We start from the raw sequence: 12,292 nt of genomic DNA on the forward strand, positions 1-12,292 counted from the left end.
AAGACAGTATGTTTAGATATTTCTTACGACTTCTAAGTGACGTCGGGGTCCTGATTCAGTGACCATCTACTGGAATAGTTTTTCCTCTATTAAATGCTATGCCAATATCATGCTTATTGCTATATGCAATTCAGCTGCTATCAGGATTAACCAAATGATTACAGATAGCCATCTACATACCTCAGCTACAGCAAACTTCTTATTCATTTATGTTATATTCTGTAAGCTACTTCAAGAATTACAAGTCCAGATAAATTCTGAGGACATGACAGAACTGCAAATATTTTTGGAAACCCATTCTTTTCTTGCAACAGAAACTCTTAGTTAATTTTCTGACAGTGTATTGACAGGTAATTAATAAGTACCTGTCACATCGGTAGAACAACAGACTGTTCTGGCTGCTCCAAGAATGCAGAGAACTTCAGCAGACAGGCTCATTAATACTAGAACGAGGGTCAAGATCCCTGCTCTGAGCAGACTGAATGTTTTCATCACATTTTTTTCCCCCCACATTCCTCTCCTCTTCCAGGATATTGCAGATTACAAGCTCTACCTGTAATTCCATTGTCACTGTTGTCTCATCAAGTTTGCTTTGTACTTACAAGCTTGTTCTCCATGCCATCCACAGCAGTTTTCCAAATGAACACTTCTGGCCTGCAGTATGAAACCATTTTCCCTTACATATTGATTGTGATCATGCCTTCGTTATGCTAATCAAAACAAATTGCGAGCAGTGATCAGTCTCTTAAAGTCTTGGCATTAAAGAGAAAAAGAAGACAGTGTGGATACTGTCACTGTGATATGATTAATAAGCATGATCTAGTACCCAGTACCCAGTCAGATAATAAAACACGCATACTATATAATATTTTTCATAAGGAAATACAGCTTAGGATTGTCCAGAAAAATTACTAGCTGCACTTTTAATAAACCCAGGTTTGGGGGGTTTTTTTGCTGCAACTCTCCCTGCAGTGTAGCTACTATTGACTTCTTTCACAATTGACACACTTGTGCAAAATTAAGAAAAAATCCCCCAAAATTAAAAAGAATTTTAGACAATAATGGACCCAATTCAGTTTACTTCAGTGTCTTATCTGTAGCTTATCTCAGTGCACCTGTAGCATGGAAAAGTTTTATCTCAACTCTTGAATTATGGAATTGTTGAATATGGGCACAGTAGGCCCATAAGAATGGAAGTCTGAACCATCCATTCTGGTAAGAATCTTGTCTTGTGACAGTAACTTTACTTCCTTTAAAAAAATTAAGTCATCAAAAAGGCTAGAGGGAAACACAGAACATTATAAAAAATACTTTCAGATGTATGTTCAGAAAATAAACACAAATTCCTAATTAGTGCAGCCCTGTTGGAGGTTTCTGGAAAAGCTGTTCATCTTTGTGGACACCTAGTTTCTCCTAACAATTTCAAATGGTAAATGTAAAGTATGAGACCATCAAGAAAAGTGATAGGTCACAAACATTCAGTTATAGGAACGAATGTAGTACTAGAGATCAGTACTGATCTCGCTTTCAGTTTCATCTTGCCAGTTTACACCCTCTTCTGCCATCATGTGTCAGGCTGAAGCAATGTATGAAATAAAGGAAAAATAAATCACAGTAGTAATTCAGTGATAAAGAAATATCTCCCTAAATATTTCCCATAGTAATGGACACTGCCACCAAACTGAAAAGCTAAGTGAAAAGAGGGAGATGTTACGTTTGAAAATTTTCAGAAAGCTAGTCAAATGTATATAATTTCTATTAATGACATCTTCATTTGCTGATGGTGACACAAAACACTAAGGATTAACATTATGATTATTGAAGATTATTTCCCTTTTCATATCTTGTATCTTCTTAGCCTAAGATATAGACCTTTACTTCTGAAAGGGGTCTTTATTTTGTTGGCTTCAACTGTATTGAACTTAACACTGACTTAGTATATGTATACACTCTTGACAGTGGAAGAATACATTCCATGGTAGATGTACTACTGTGATTACAATGTTCATTTTAATATCTTAAAAAATATACATATATATAATAATAGATAGCAAGATTCAGATTTCAGGGAATACTGTAATTGATATTTTACATACCAGCAACATTGTTAACAGATCATACTGCATTTTTGTAAAAATGGGATTAAGTGATCTAAAATTATTCCTTGTACCATAAGTCTTAGGCAACCCTCTGGAAAGCTGCAGTTTATTGCTTCCTCTCGTCTTATACTTAAATGAAGACTTTTGTGACTACTGCTTTTGAAAATGGTAACTACTAGGTTCATGAAAGACCACCTATGTTCTGCTCTCCCTAGCAGAGAAATACTCTTACCTACTCGCTACCTGAGTAATGACTCAGGTCTTCCACAGACTGGTAAATATTTCAGGGCACATAAACATGCCTTCAGTTTTAACTTGACCGCATTCTTAAAATCCATGCTAGTAACTGTCTGTTATTGTAGCCACATAAAGACACTTCAGTTGGAGGCATGAATTAATACCGGAGGGGTACTTTAAAAAGCTCTTCGTTATGGCTTTACAGCCGTTGAGCTGGTCTTTCATCCGCAATATATAGAGGAAGGGATTTGTATTCACATAGGCTGGTTGGCTCCCCTCTGACATCCTATTCCTGGATAGCTTTCAGGTCAGATAGGGTGCCAAAGCAGGGGTCAGAAGGCTTAGCAGGCTGTAAAGTAATTAAATTAGTGTTCAAACTCAGACGAATGGGCTTAAATAGTCATGGGAATGTATCTTTACAACAATCTCAAATCTGCTCTAATTTCCCTGCCTACAAATACCCGTAGCCATCACCTGCTAAGTTTTGGCATCTACTCTACCACATCCCTTTGCAAAGTGGGGAGACTTACTGAGAGGACCCCGCTATCCTAGCTTTGGAGAGAGTAGCATGTGTGATGAGAAATCCTTGAATGCTTGCTCATGGCAGTTTAATTTTAGAGCAGTTACACCAGGGACTAATGACAGACCTTCTCTTTTTTTGTTATCATTTTGTAGCAAACTTGCTGCAGTTCTTCCCTGCAGACCATTTAGAACGACACACTTTCTTGGACAGCTACCTACTACTCAAATTATATCCTTATCCTAGAATATTATCAATAAATTCACCATGATTTTTTTTCTCCTCACATTTTTTAGATTACATAAATTTTAGCTGACCAATTCTTTTCATGCTCAAATATATTATGAAATGTCATTTCTGTTATAAAAGCTAATTGATAATGTGATTTGTTATGTTGCTGAGACATAATTCAGAAAGTTATTTTAAAGCCGTTGATACATGGAATAGCACTAACTTTAATATTTCTTGTATGAATGGATACAGCACAAGGGAACGATGTGGTGCCATGTAGATGAAATATTTTCAGAAGCTTTTATTCTTGTTGTTTGGGCTTGTGCCAATGTCTTTCTAGTAGAGAGCTCGTACGTCCTACGCTGTACCTACTGTAATTTATTCCTTGGTCATTAGTAGGATTTCTTCCTCCAAGTTGCTGAACAATATATAATATTTTAAAAATTAAGAGCTCACAGTCAAATAAATGGAGAGCATTCTCTAGAACACTCCTCCAAAAGGTAGAAAGTATTTTTTATTTAATAAAAATATTTTATAATTTTTTTATTTAATAAAAATAATTTCTCGGTTTTAAACTGAAAGAGGGTAGGTTTAGAATGGACATAAGGAGGGGGTTTTTTACGATGAGGGTGGCGAGGCACTGGCACAGGCTGCCCAGAGAAGCTGGGGATGCCCCATCCCTGGCAGTGCTCAAGGCCAGGCTGGATGGGGCTCTGAGCAACCTGGTCTGGTGGACGGTGTCCCTGCCCATGGCAGGGGGGTTGGAACTAGATGATCTGTCAGGTCCCTTCCTACCCAAACCATTCTGTGATTCTATGACTGTATTTATACAATATTAATACTAGGACCTGCTGTTTTGAATTTGTTATTCATATGTACTTAATGAATGGTTTAAAATAATCACATCAGCATTTCATCATGACTATTTCCACTGCAGTTGTTAGGGAGTACTCTTTCTATACAAAATCATATGAAATCAACAGTCTTAATTCCATTTTTGTATCTGCAGCTGGAAATTTTGGTCCACTCATTTCATATTCAATGTTAAAGAATTAAGACCTTCAGTATGGCACCTTGTATGACTATGCTACTATTTAGTTCTCCAAATAATTTGAAGCCAAGGATCCTCTTGGGGGTCTCACATATTAGGCCGCTACAAGATAAACATACCCTCTTTGCTCCTTCTGTGCTGCACACAGATTTCTTTTGCTTCCATTGCCACCATCTGTTGGCTCACTCTGTGGGGAGAAAGCCTGCTATTGTTAGTCCAGATAATTTGCTATGAGAGCACCTCACTTTTTTTTTTTTTTTTTTTTGAACCTTGACTTGAACAGAGATGAGTCTCCCAGATGTTTGCACAGTCTAAAACCTGACATGGTTTTCACTCCATGATCACAGAAGACATCTGAGAACCTATCTATTTTTCTCTTTCGTTTTTTCACTCCCACTGTCTCCCCTAATTCTAGACTCCACCTGAGTAGGCACTGCCTTATAATTCTCAGCTGATAGCCAAATGACTCAACAATAAATGGAAACATTTCAATTTGGTCTGGTGAATATGCCCTAAACTATCTGTCATGTCCCATTTCTTGGAACAGAGTTGGCTGACCCTTAAATGCTTAAGTGAGAACTATTACATTTCTGCAAAAGCTTCTAAATTGCAGAAAATGTTTGTGTGTGTGACAAAGATGTAAATTTAGGACGTACTTAGCTTCTTAAATGCCGAGACTCATTAGGCATATCACAGTGCATTTATCATTAACTGCAAGTGGGGTCTTTGTATGTTTCCTAATTAAAACTCATTTTGTCCTCACAGAGGAGTCCTTCTGCCTAAACTTTCAATCACAATCTGAAGAATATCAGAAAATTTTAAGTTTTTAGTTGCTTATTCAAATCAAGTTCTGAAACAGAATTTTTCTACAGTGTTCCTTCTCAACCTTTCTTTGCTCAGTTCCATTCATATTTACTGTCTTTAACAGATAAGCATCCTGAACTCTAAGACTGTATCAGCTGAGCTGCTGAATCCTTCCTCTGTATAAGCAGGTTCTTCTTGTTAAATTGCCATTGTATATTTAAAAGAAATATAAAATATGTTAATTTGTCTATGCTCTTTTTCTTCTGAAATAATTCCAAATTCTACTGTATATCTTTTCCTGAAGTGACTCTTTACTTTTGCACAATCACGTCACTGCACATTGCTACAAGCATATCATGGAAAAGAAGATATTCTTTCTGGTACTAGTTCCTGAAGGAATGAACTAGATGTCTTCTTATGTCACTGAATGCATATCCACTGTCACCTGAAGTACAGTTTATCATCTACTCATGTAGTCCTACTACTATTAATGACTTTACTGACTGGTATTTAGCACAGTAATACAGAGAATACTCTCCTAATACCTCAGGCAATTTGGTTATGACTACACTTCATGGCCCTAAGTCAGTTATTTTGTAATGCCTCAGAAATGCCAATCAGATATAATATGTAATTATGCACACCATCCACTTCTACTATACTTACCCAGCATACACTGCCCATTTGTAGGTATTCTGCCACAGTTTCTCTGATTAGTATTTCCAATATCTTACTCTCAACAAGTAAAGCTTACAGGCCTGAAGTTTCCTGGATAAGGCCATTACTCTTTATCAATGCTTTCTGATAAAGTAGTGCTGTCAGACTGTAAAGAAATTTTTGGTCATACTCATTCATCTTTCTGACAGAGGTTGTTGCAACCTAGTTAGGGCTAAAGTATCAAATACAAATGGGAATATTTTTGGAGAAAAACACTTTGGTAGATTAAGTTATTTCCATCAGTTTCATAAATAAAACCACAGTAGCAAACTATTGAATAAGCCCATTGTACCTGGATATCAATGGTTTTTCTAACCTTTGCAATCTTGCAGTTTTTATCCTGGATTATTCTCAGAGAACAACACTGTCATTCCTGAAGCACTGAAACTTTTCTGGACTTTACTACTTATGAAACTTCTCATTTCAAGATAAGCGGACGTTAATACAACTTCACAAAAACTGTCATGTAGCAGGGCAGACAAAACTTCATGATTCCCATTGAATACACTTTTTTTCAGTGTCTTTTATGTTACAGAGAAAGAGACAGCATGAGAAAGATGGCAATCCAGGCAAAAAATGCCATTAGCAGCAGGGAAATACAATTTCATAGCAATTAATTTGTTGGAGAATGATGTGGAAATTAATCTACGAAATAATTAAAGAAATTAAAAATATAGTGGACATTTGCTATACTGAACAACAGGTGTGGACATTTGCCTCATTCAAGAGAAATTGCTTCTTCAAACTCAGAAATACTTGAGTTTCCCAAATATCATGCATGGGATTTTAAAAAAGCAGCTGCGTAATAGTGATGCAATGAAAAGATACCTGGTAAGACCTAAAAAGAAATAACCAAATAAATGTGAGAACGTGGGGAAAGGGACTCATGCCAGTATCTGGTGCAACATGGCAAGTTCAGAGACTTGAAAATATCTTACACTGAATCCTTAATTTTCAGGCTGGAAAACTTAAGTACAGTCTATGATCTCTTCTTTACTTAATTCGTATTGTTACCAAATGCCCAGATACATGCCATTAAAAAATGTATCTCCTATGTCTAAATAAAGAAGAAAATTACATATAAAGGGAATAAAAATCATGCACGTTATGGAACACAAGTTTGACAGAGCAGCTGCAGTTCAAATAAGGTCATCTAATTAAATTGTGAGAGCAAGGGGGAAGGAAACACAAATTTATATTCTATTGTGTGCATAAAAAAAAGTATTTTGCATGTCATGATTTTGTAATTATGGTCTATACATAGACCTATATAGGTCTATACAAGCCCTATAACTCTTATCAGGTTCTAATTAAATATAGCACAGCAGATAGACAAGAACAGTATCTTTTCAGTGCCATTTTAATGCTCTATCAGGAACACAAAAAGAAGTATCACAGGAAACAGACATCACCATTTTATTGGAAAAAAAAGAGACTCTTAAAATGGTTTTAGTTGCAAGAATGATCAAAGCTTTGTATTTTCCATAAGCGCTAAATTATTTTACATTTATTTCTACTGTTATCACTACAAATGAAGTTTTAAAGTATGTATTTTGAAAACGCATTGCTGATTAAAAGAGCATGTTACAAAACCTATACAGATAATAATCTTATTTGGGATCTTGGAATAATTTAATATATCTTCATATATTACTCAGGAAAACTAGAGGGAAATAAAGAAAGCAAAACTTATTAAACATTTTCTTTAATACTACCTTGTTTTCTAATTAAAATACAACTACCACTATATAGAAAATTAAAAATCAATTCATTCAGAATAAGGTGACTTGGTAAATTTTTCAGCTATGCTCCTGACAAATCTTCCATGTAAAAATAAAATACATCAAGGAAAAGTTTTTCCTAATGGAAGTACTGACAATGATACATTCCAATTCCACTCATGCATCAATGCCCAAAAATACTAGCCTAATTTCCTTTAAGATGTGTTGGTACTCACCGAATTCTTTTAAGGGATTCACAGAGTTCAGAAAACCTTAGAGTACTAAATGAAATCTCTAAAATAAATGTTCTTTGCTATTTTCCTGACACTTATTCTAATATCAAACTGTTCACATCTGAAACAGAAATCAGTCTGTGCTGGTTCTGATAGCCGGCTGCTATCAGCAAAACGTACATTTTCTTAAGCTCACCTCTCCTTAGGCCATACAGAAATAAGCATCTGCCACACCTTTAAATGCAAAGTGTGCTCTATGCACAGTGTAGTGGTATTCCTAGTATGGGAAGTCTGGCACAAATTACATAATAATTATGTTGGGTAAACCATATAGCACACAATTAAAAAATGACGGATGAGTCGCAGGAAGATTTGAGGAAGTGTGAACAGTCTGTTCTTCTGCTTTGTCTCTAGGAGAACTGTGAGAATCCACTTCCACTATAAAAATATTTTAAAAACATTATTATTTCTGAATACGACTGAATATAAGAATGCTTTAAGTGCAGTAATTTATCGTGTCTTCTCTTTGATTAATATTTGTGGTTCTTTTACATTCTTTTTATAATATTAATAACTGCCACTATATCCAAGAAGCATCTTCTGAAGAACCAGAAAACTAGGCAACGTTTCTGATCTGAACTCTCTCTCTCTTCAATTCTGACAGTATAAGTTATAATTAAAATTTATTTTATTTTCCCTTGGTTTAAGAGGTAAGTCCCATACAATGAAAAATATCTATGTAATTTTATAGACAGTATATTAAAAGTTGTTTTACTCAAAAATCCTTCTCCCCTGTCCAACAAGATGCCAGGTGGAATTTCATATATATAGTCTGCCCTTTACAATGCCTACTGTCTAATCACTGCTGGTTCAACTTATCTTTTTGCAGTCTATAATCCCTACCATTTATATTGTCCATGTCATGCTCCTGATGTAACTTTTCAGTCACACTACTTCATTTTATAACAGTTCAGTGGAGCATAAATTTTAGCTTTTGTTCGGCTATGACAAAGTCTCCCCCAAAATTTTATATATGTAAAACACAGCTACTCGAATTATAATATTGTATCAGTGGTCTTCTCACTCTCAATCCTTGTAAGAAGTGTCACAAAAATTTGTCACAGCTCATGTGAAAGATTTCCCTTATACCTGTCAAATACCCATAGGTCTACCAGGTTCTAGTTAACATGCACTGCCAGTAATTTGTACTAAGCTTTTTAATTCTTACTTTTAATGGAATCCCTTTCCCTGTGAATCTCACTCTTTTGAAGAATACGGACTGTCTGCCCAGTTGTTCTACCAATGCTCAACAAATCTGGAAAGAAATGTTAGTTTCTGTGAGTTTTTAATGAAAGTTTTGAAAAACAAGAAAATATCAACCATAGAGCCTTGTGTCTTCACATTTAAAACTTAATGAAAAAGGATACCTTTACAGATTTAGTTTTGTATCTCTGAAGATGTGAGTTATGTCCAGCTTTTGTTTTCCCCATAGTTTATGTAGCTACAGATTGCCAAGTCCTAGGGCACTGCTCCTCACCATAGAAATCCTGTTCTTACCATATGACCATAAACAAACCCCCCACTAAAACTGATTTAAGTAGGTTACTGTTCTGTTTGAAAGATCAACCTGTCAACAATACGGTGGCTCCTGCATGCAGTTTACCTCGTATGGAAACTCCAGGCAAGATTTGGTGAGGAGCAAAGAAAGAGGACAGATGGGAGACAAGTGGATACATACACACCATGAGCGCAGACATACAACTGTCTGAAATAATACACATGCAAATGAAGACAAATACAAATACTTACTCTCGGACAAAATTTCTAGCCTTTCTGCATTCTCTTGCAAGGTAGTGTACCACTGGTTGGCTATTATAGAACGAACACCAGTAAGGCTTAGAAGCATTGCTGTCTCTGTTGGTCTCTCTATAGCAATATGTAGACAACTAAAGAAAATCAAAAGTACGAGATCAATAAACTAAAAATGTACATAATATATATAAAAATATAACTAAATATACAATGCTTTTTAACAGGAGGGGAAAGGGAATGCCAGACTGCATTTTCTTGTATGCTGAGCATGAAGGGTTTTCTAATATTCATACAGCACCTTAAATTTAATACAAAGAATTTAGGTAAATTTCTCTCTACATCTTTTAATGATGCAATTTTACCATATGGATTGCTCCCTGTCATATTACTGTTCTGGGCATCTCAGGAAATGTGAAAGGAGGAGTAACACGCTAACTTTTACAAAATACTGCAGAATACCCTTTATAAGATAGTCAAAATGTTAGGAATCAGGTGAAAAGACTTGTTTAGTTCTGCTTAAGTTGCTAAAGGGAAACATAAAATATTGCAGGAACTAAAAGCTTGCTTTTGTCATAAGCATGGCAGCAATTTGGAGGCTTAAAAGCAAATCACTTGTAAAGTGGGATTAGATTTTTTACTGCTGAATATTTAAATAAGTATCTTTGGTATTATTGTTTTAGTGATGGAAGGGCAGTGATACTCTGTAGGGTTGGAACTGCAGTAAATTGAAGGCTGAATTTTGGCTTTATTAGCCTCTGCTTTTCATGGTAACTTTATCAGAAGACGATAATTCAAGTTTTCTGTAATCTTTTGGGGAGATGCTGTCTGATTGTCTATGGAGTTATGTGTTTTAGTTTTAACTGAATGTTATTCTAAACTTTCTGGAAGCTTTTAGGCTTAAACATGTAAGTTCAGTTGATAAATTCACCAGTCTATTAAAGTGAGACTTCAAAAGTTCAGAGTTGGAAAAACTAGTTTAAGGAATCATGTTTTGGTTTGGTTTAGGAAATGTCTGGGGGAGGTGAAAAAGGATATTAGAAACAAAAACACCAGGAGGTTGTTTAAAAACTCAGAGATCTGCATATTTACATATGTAGATGTGCGTATATCTTACACACAATTAATTTTAATTTACACATTGTTGCATCGATTAAACAGCATTTTTAGAGAAGAATTTTTCTACTTCTTTTTCATGGAATGAATAATCAGAAAAGTCAAGAGGTATTTATGCAGCACTAACAGGATTGGATATAAGATTTAATTGGCTGCAGAACTATGGCAGTCCCCAAAATGACATGAATAAAAGTACATATATTTTGATATGGTCTGTCTTAAGAGAATAGAATAGAATAGAATAGAATAGAATAGAATAGAATAGAATAGAATAGAATAGAATAGACTATTTCAGTTGGAAGGGACCTACCACGATCATCTAGTCCAACTGCCTGACCACTTCAGGGCTGAACAAAAGTTAAAGCATGTTATTAAGGGCATTGTCCAAATGCCTCTCAAACCCTGACAGGCATGGGGCATCGACCACCTCTCCAGGGAGCCTGTTCCAGGGTTTGACCACCCTCTCAGTAAAGAAATGCTTCCTAATGTCCAGTCTGAACCTCCCCTGATGCAGCTTTGAGCCATTCCCAGGCATCGTATCACTGGATCCCAGGGAGAAGAGATCAGCACCTCCCTCTCCATGTCCCCTCCTGAGGAAGCTGCAGAGAGCAATGGGGTTGCCCCTCAGCCTCCTTCTCTCCCAGCTAGACAAACCCAGAGTCCTCAGCCGCTCCTCAGAGGACATGCCTTCCAGCCCTTCACCAGCTTTGTTGCCCTCCTCTGGACACATTCAAAGACCTTCACATCCTTCTCAAATGGTAGGGCCCAGAACTGCACACAGTACTCAGGGTGGGGCTACACCAACACTGAATACAGCAGGGCAATCCCCTCTCTTGACCAGCTGGTTATGCTGTGTTTGAGGCACCCCGGGATGCGATTTGCCCTCTCGGCTGCCAGGGCATGCTGCTGACTCCTGTTGAGCCTGCTGTCAACCAGCACCCCCAGATCCCTTTCTGCAGGGCTGCTCTCCAGGCACTCCTCTCCCAGTTTATACTTGTGTCCAGCATTACTCTGTCCCTGGTGCAGAACCCAGCACTTGTTCTCGTTAAATTTCATGCTATTGATGACTGCCCAATGTTCCAATCTATCTAGATCCCTCTGCAAGACCTCTTGTCCCTCAACAGTATAATCGGGTTATCTGAAAATTCAGCATGGACTAAACAACTCATGAATAAAATTAGGACACTAAAACTATTCTTCTTGCTTTTAATACCTTAGAAGTTATTTGTCGGGTGCCATCTGTCAAGAATTCATAATGGACATATAATAAAAGTATATAAACCCTGCCACCTGTCAACTTAAAAGCAAGGAAAATACTGAGATGCTTTTAAGGCTAAAAAAGCACTGAGTAATAATATTAAAGATTCTGAACAGGTTATTTAACATGCTATAATAATTTATTTAAATAAAAAACTGGCTCATTGTTAAACTGTTCAGTGTATGAAACCTTAGGCAGACTCTTAACAGTTTATCTGTTAAAGGGAAGTTTTATATATTTAATTAGAACATTTTGAGAATATTGAACTCAGAATTGGGAGGTATGTGTAATGTAGCCATGTTTCCGTGTCTTATTTTCTTGATCACTGCCTTGTAACAGAGCTTTCATCCTATTTAGCCCTACATAAAGAATGAAGCTACAAGATAAAGAGGCTAACTTCTCCCTTAGGTGTAGATATGAGCCCTTCTACTTGCAGAAGTAAATGAGAATATTTATAACTCAAAATTTTAACTTTGCTTTGAAATAAAACTAATCT

The 12,292-nt window shown here is 36.3% G+C and overlaps 1 protein-coding gene across 1 annotated transcript in view; it reads right to left on the reverse strand.

Annotated features, from left to right (window-relative positions):
* Positions 1–7,061: 7,061 nt before the first annotated feature.
* CFAP46 (cilia and flagella associated protein 46) overlaps positions 7,062–12,292 on the reverse strand; it is a 91,250-nt gene continuing 86,019 nt past the window's right edge. The window contains exons 57-59 of the mRNA XM_072871728.1: positions 9,423–9,559; positions 8,842–8,928; positions 7,062–8,051 (exon numbers count right to left, since the gene is read on the reverse strand). Coding sequence (XP_072727829.1) covers positions 7,915–8,051; positions 8,842–8,928; positions 9,423–9,559 — 361 coding nt within the window. The 3' untranslated portion in view covers positions 7,062–7,914. The remainder of the gene's footprint in view (positions 8,052–8,841; positions 8,929–9,422; positions 9,560–12,292) is intronic.

The sequence above is a fragment of the Ciconia boyciana genome, chromosome 8, assembly GCF_034638445.1.
Source record: "Ciconia boyciana chromosome 8, ASM3463844v1, whole genome shotgun sequence".
NCBI lineage: Eukaryota > Metazoa > Chordata > Aves > Ciconiiformes > Ciconiidae > Ciconia > Ciconia boyciana.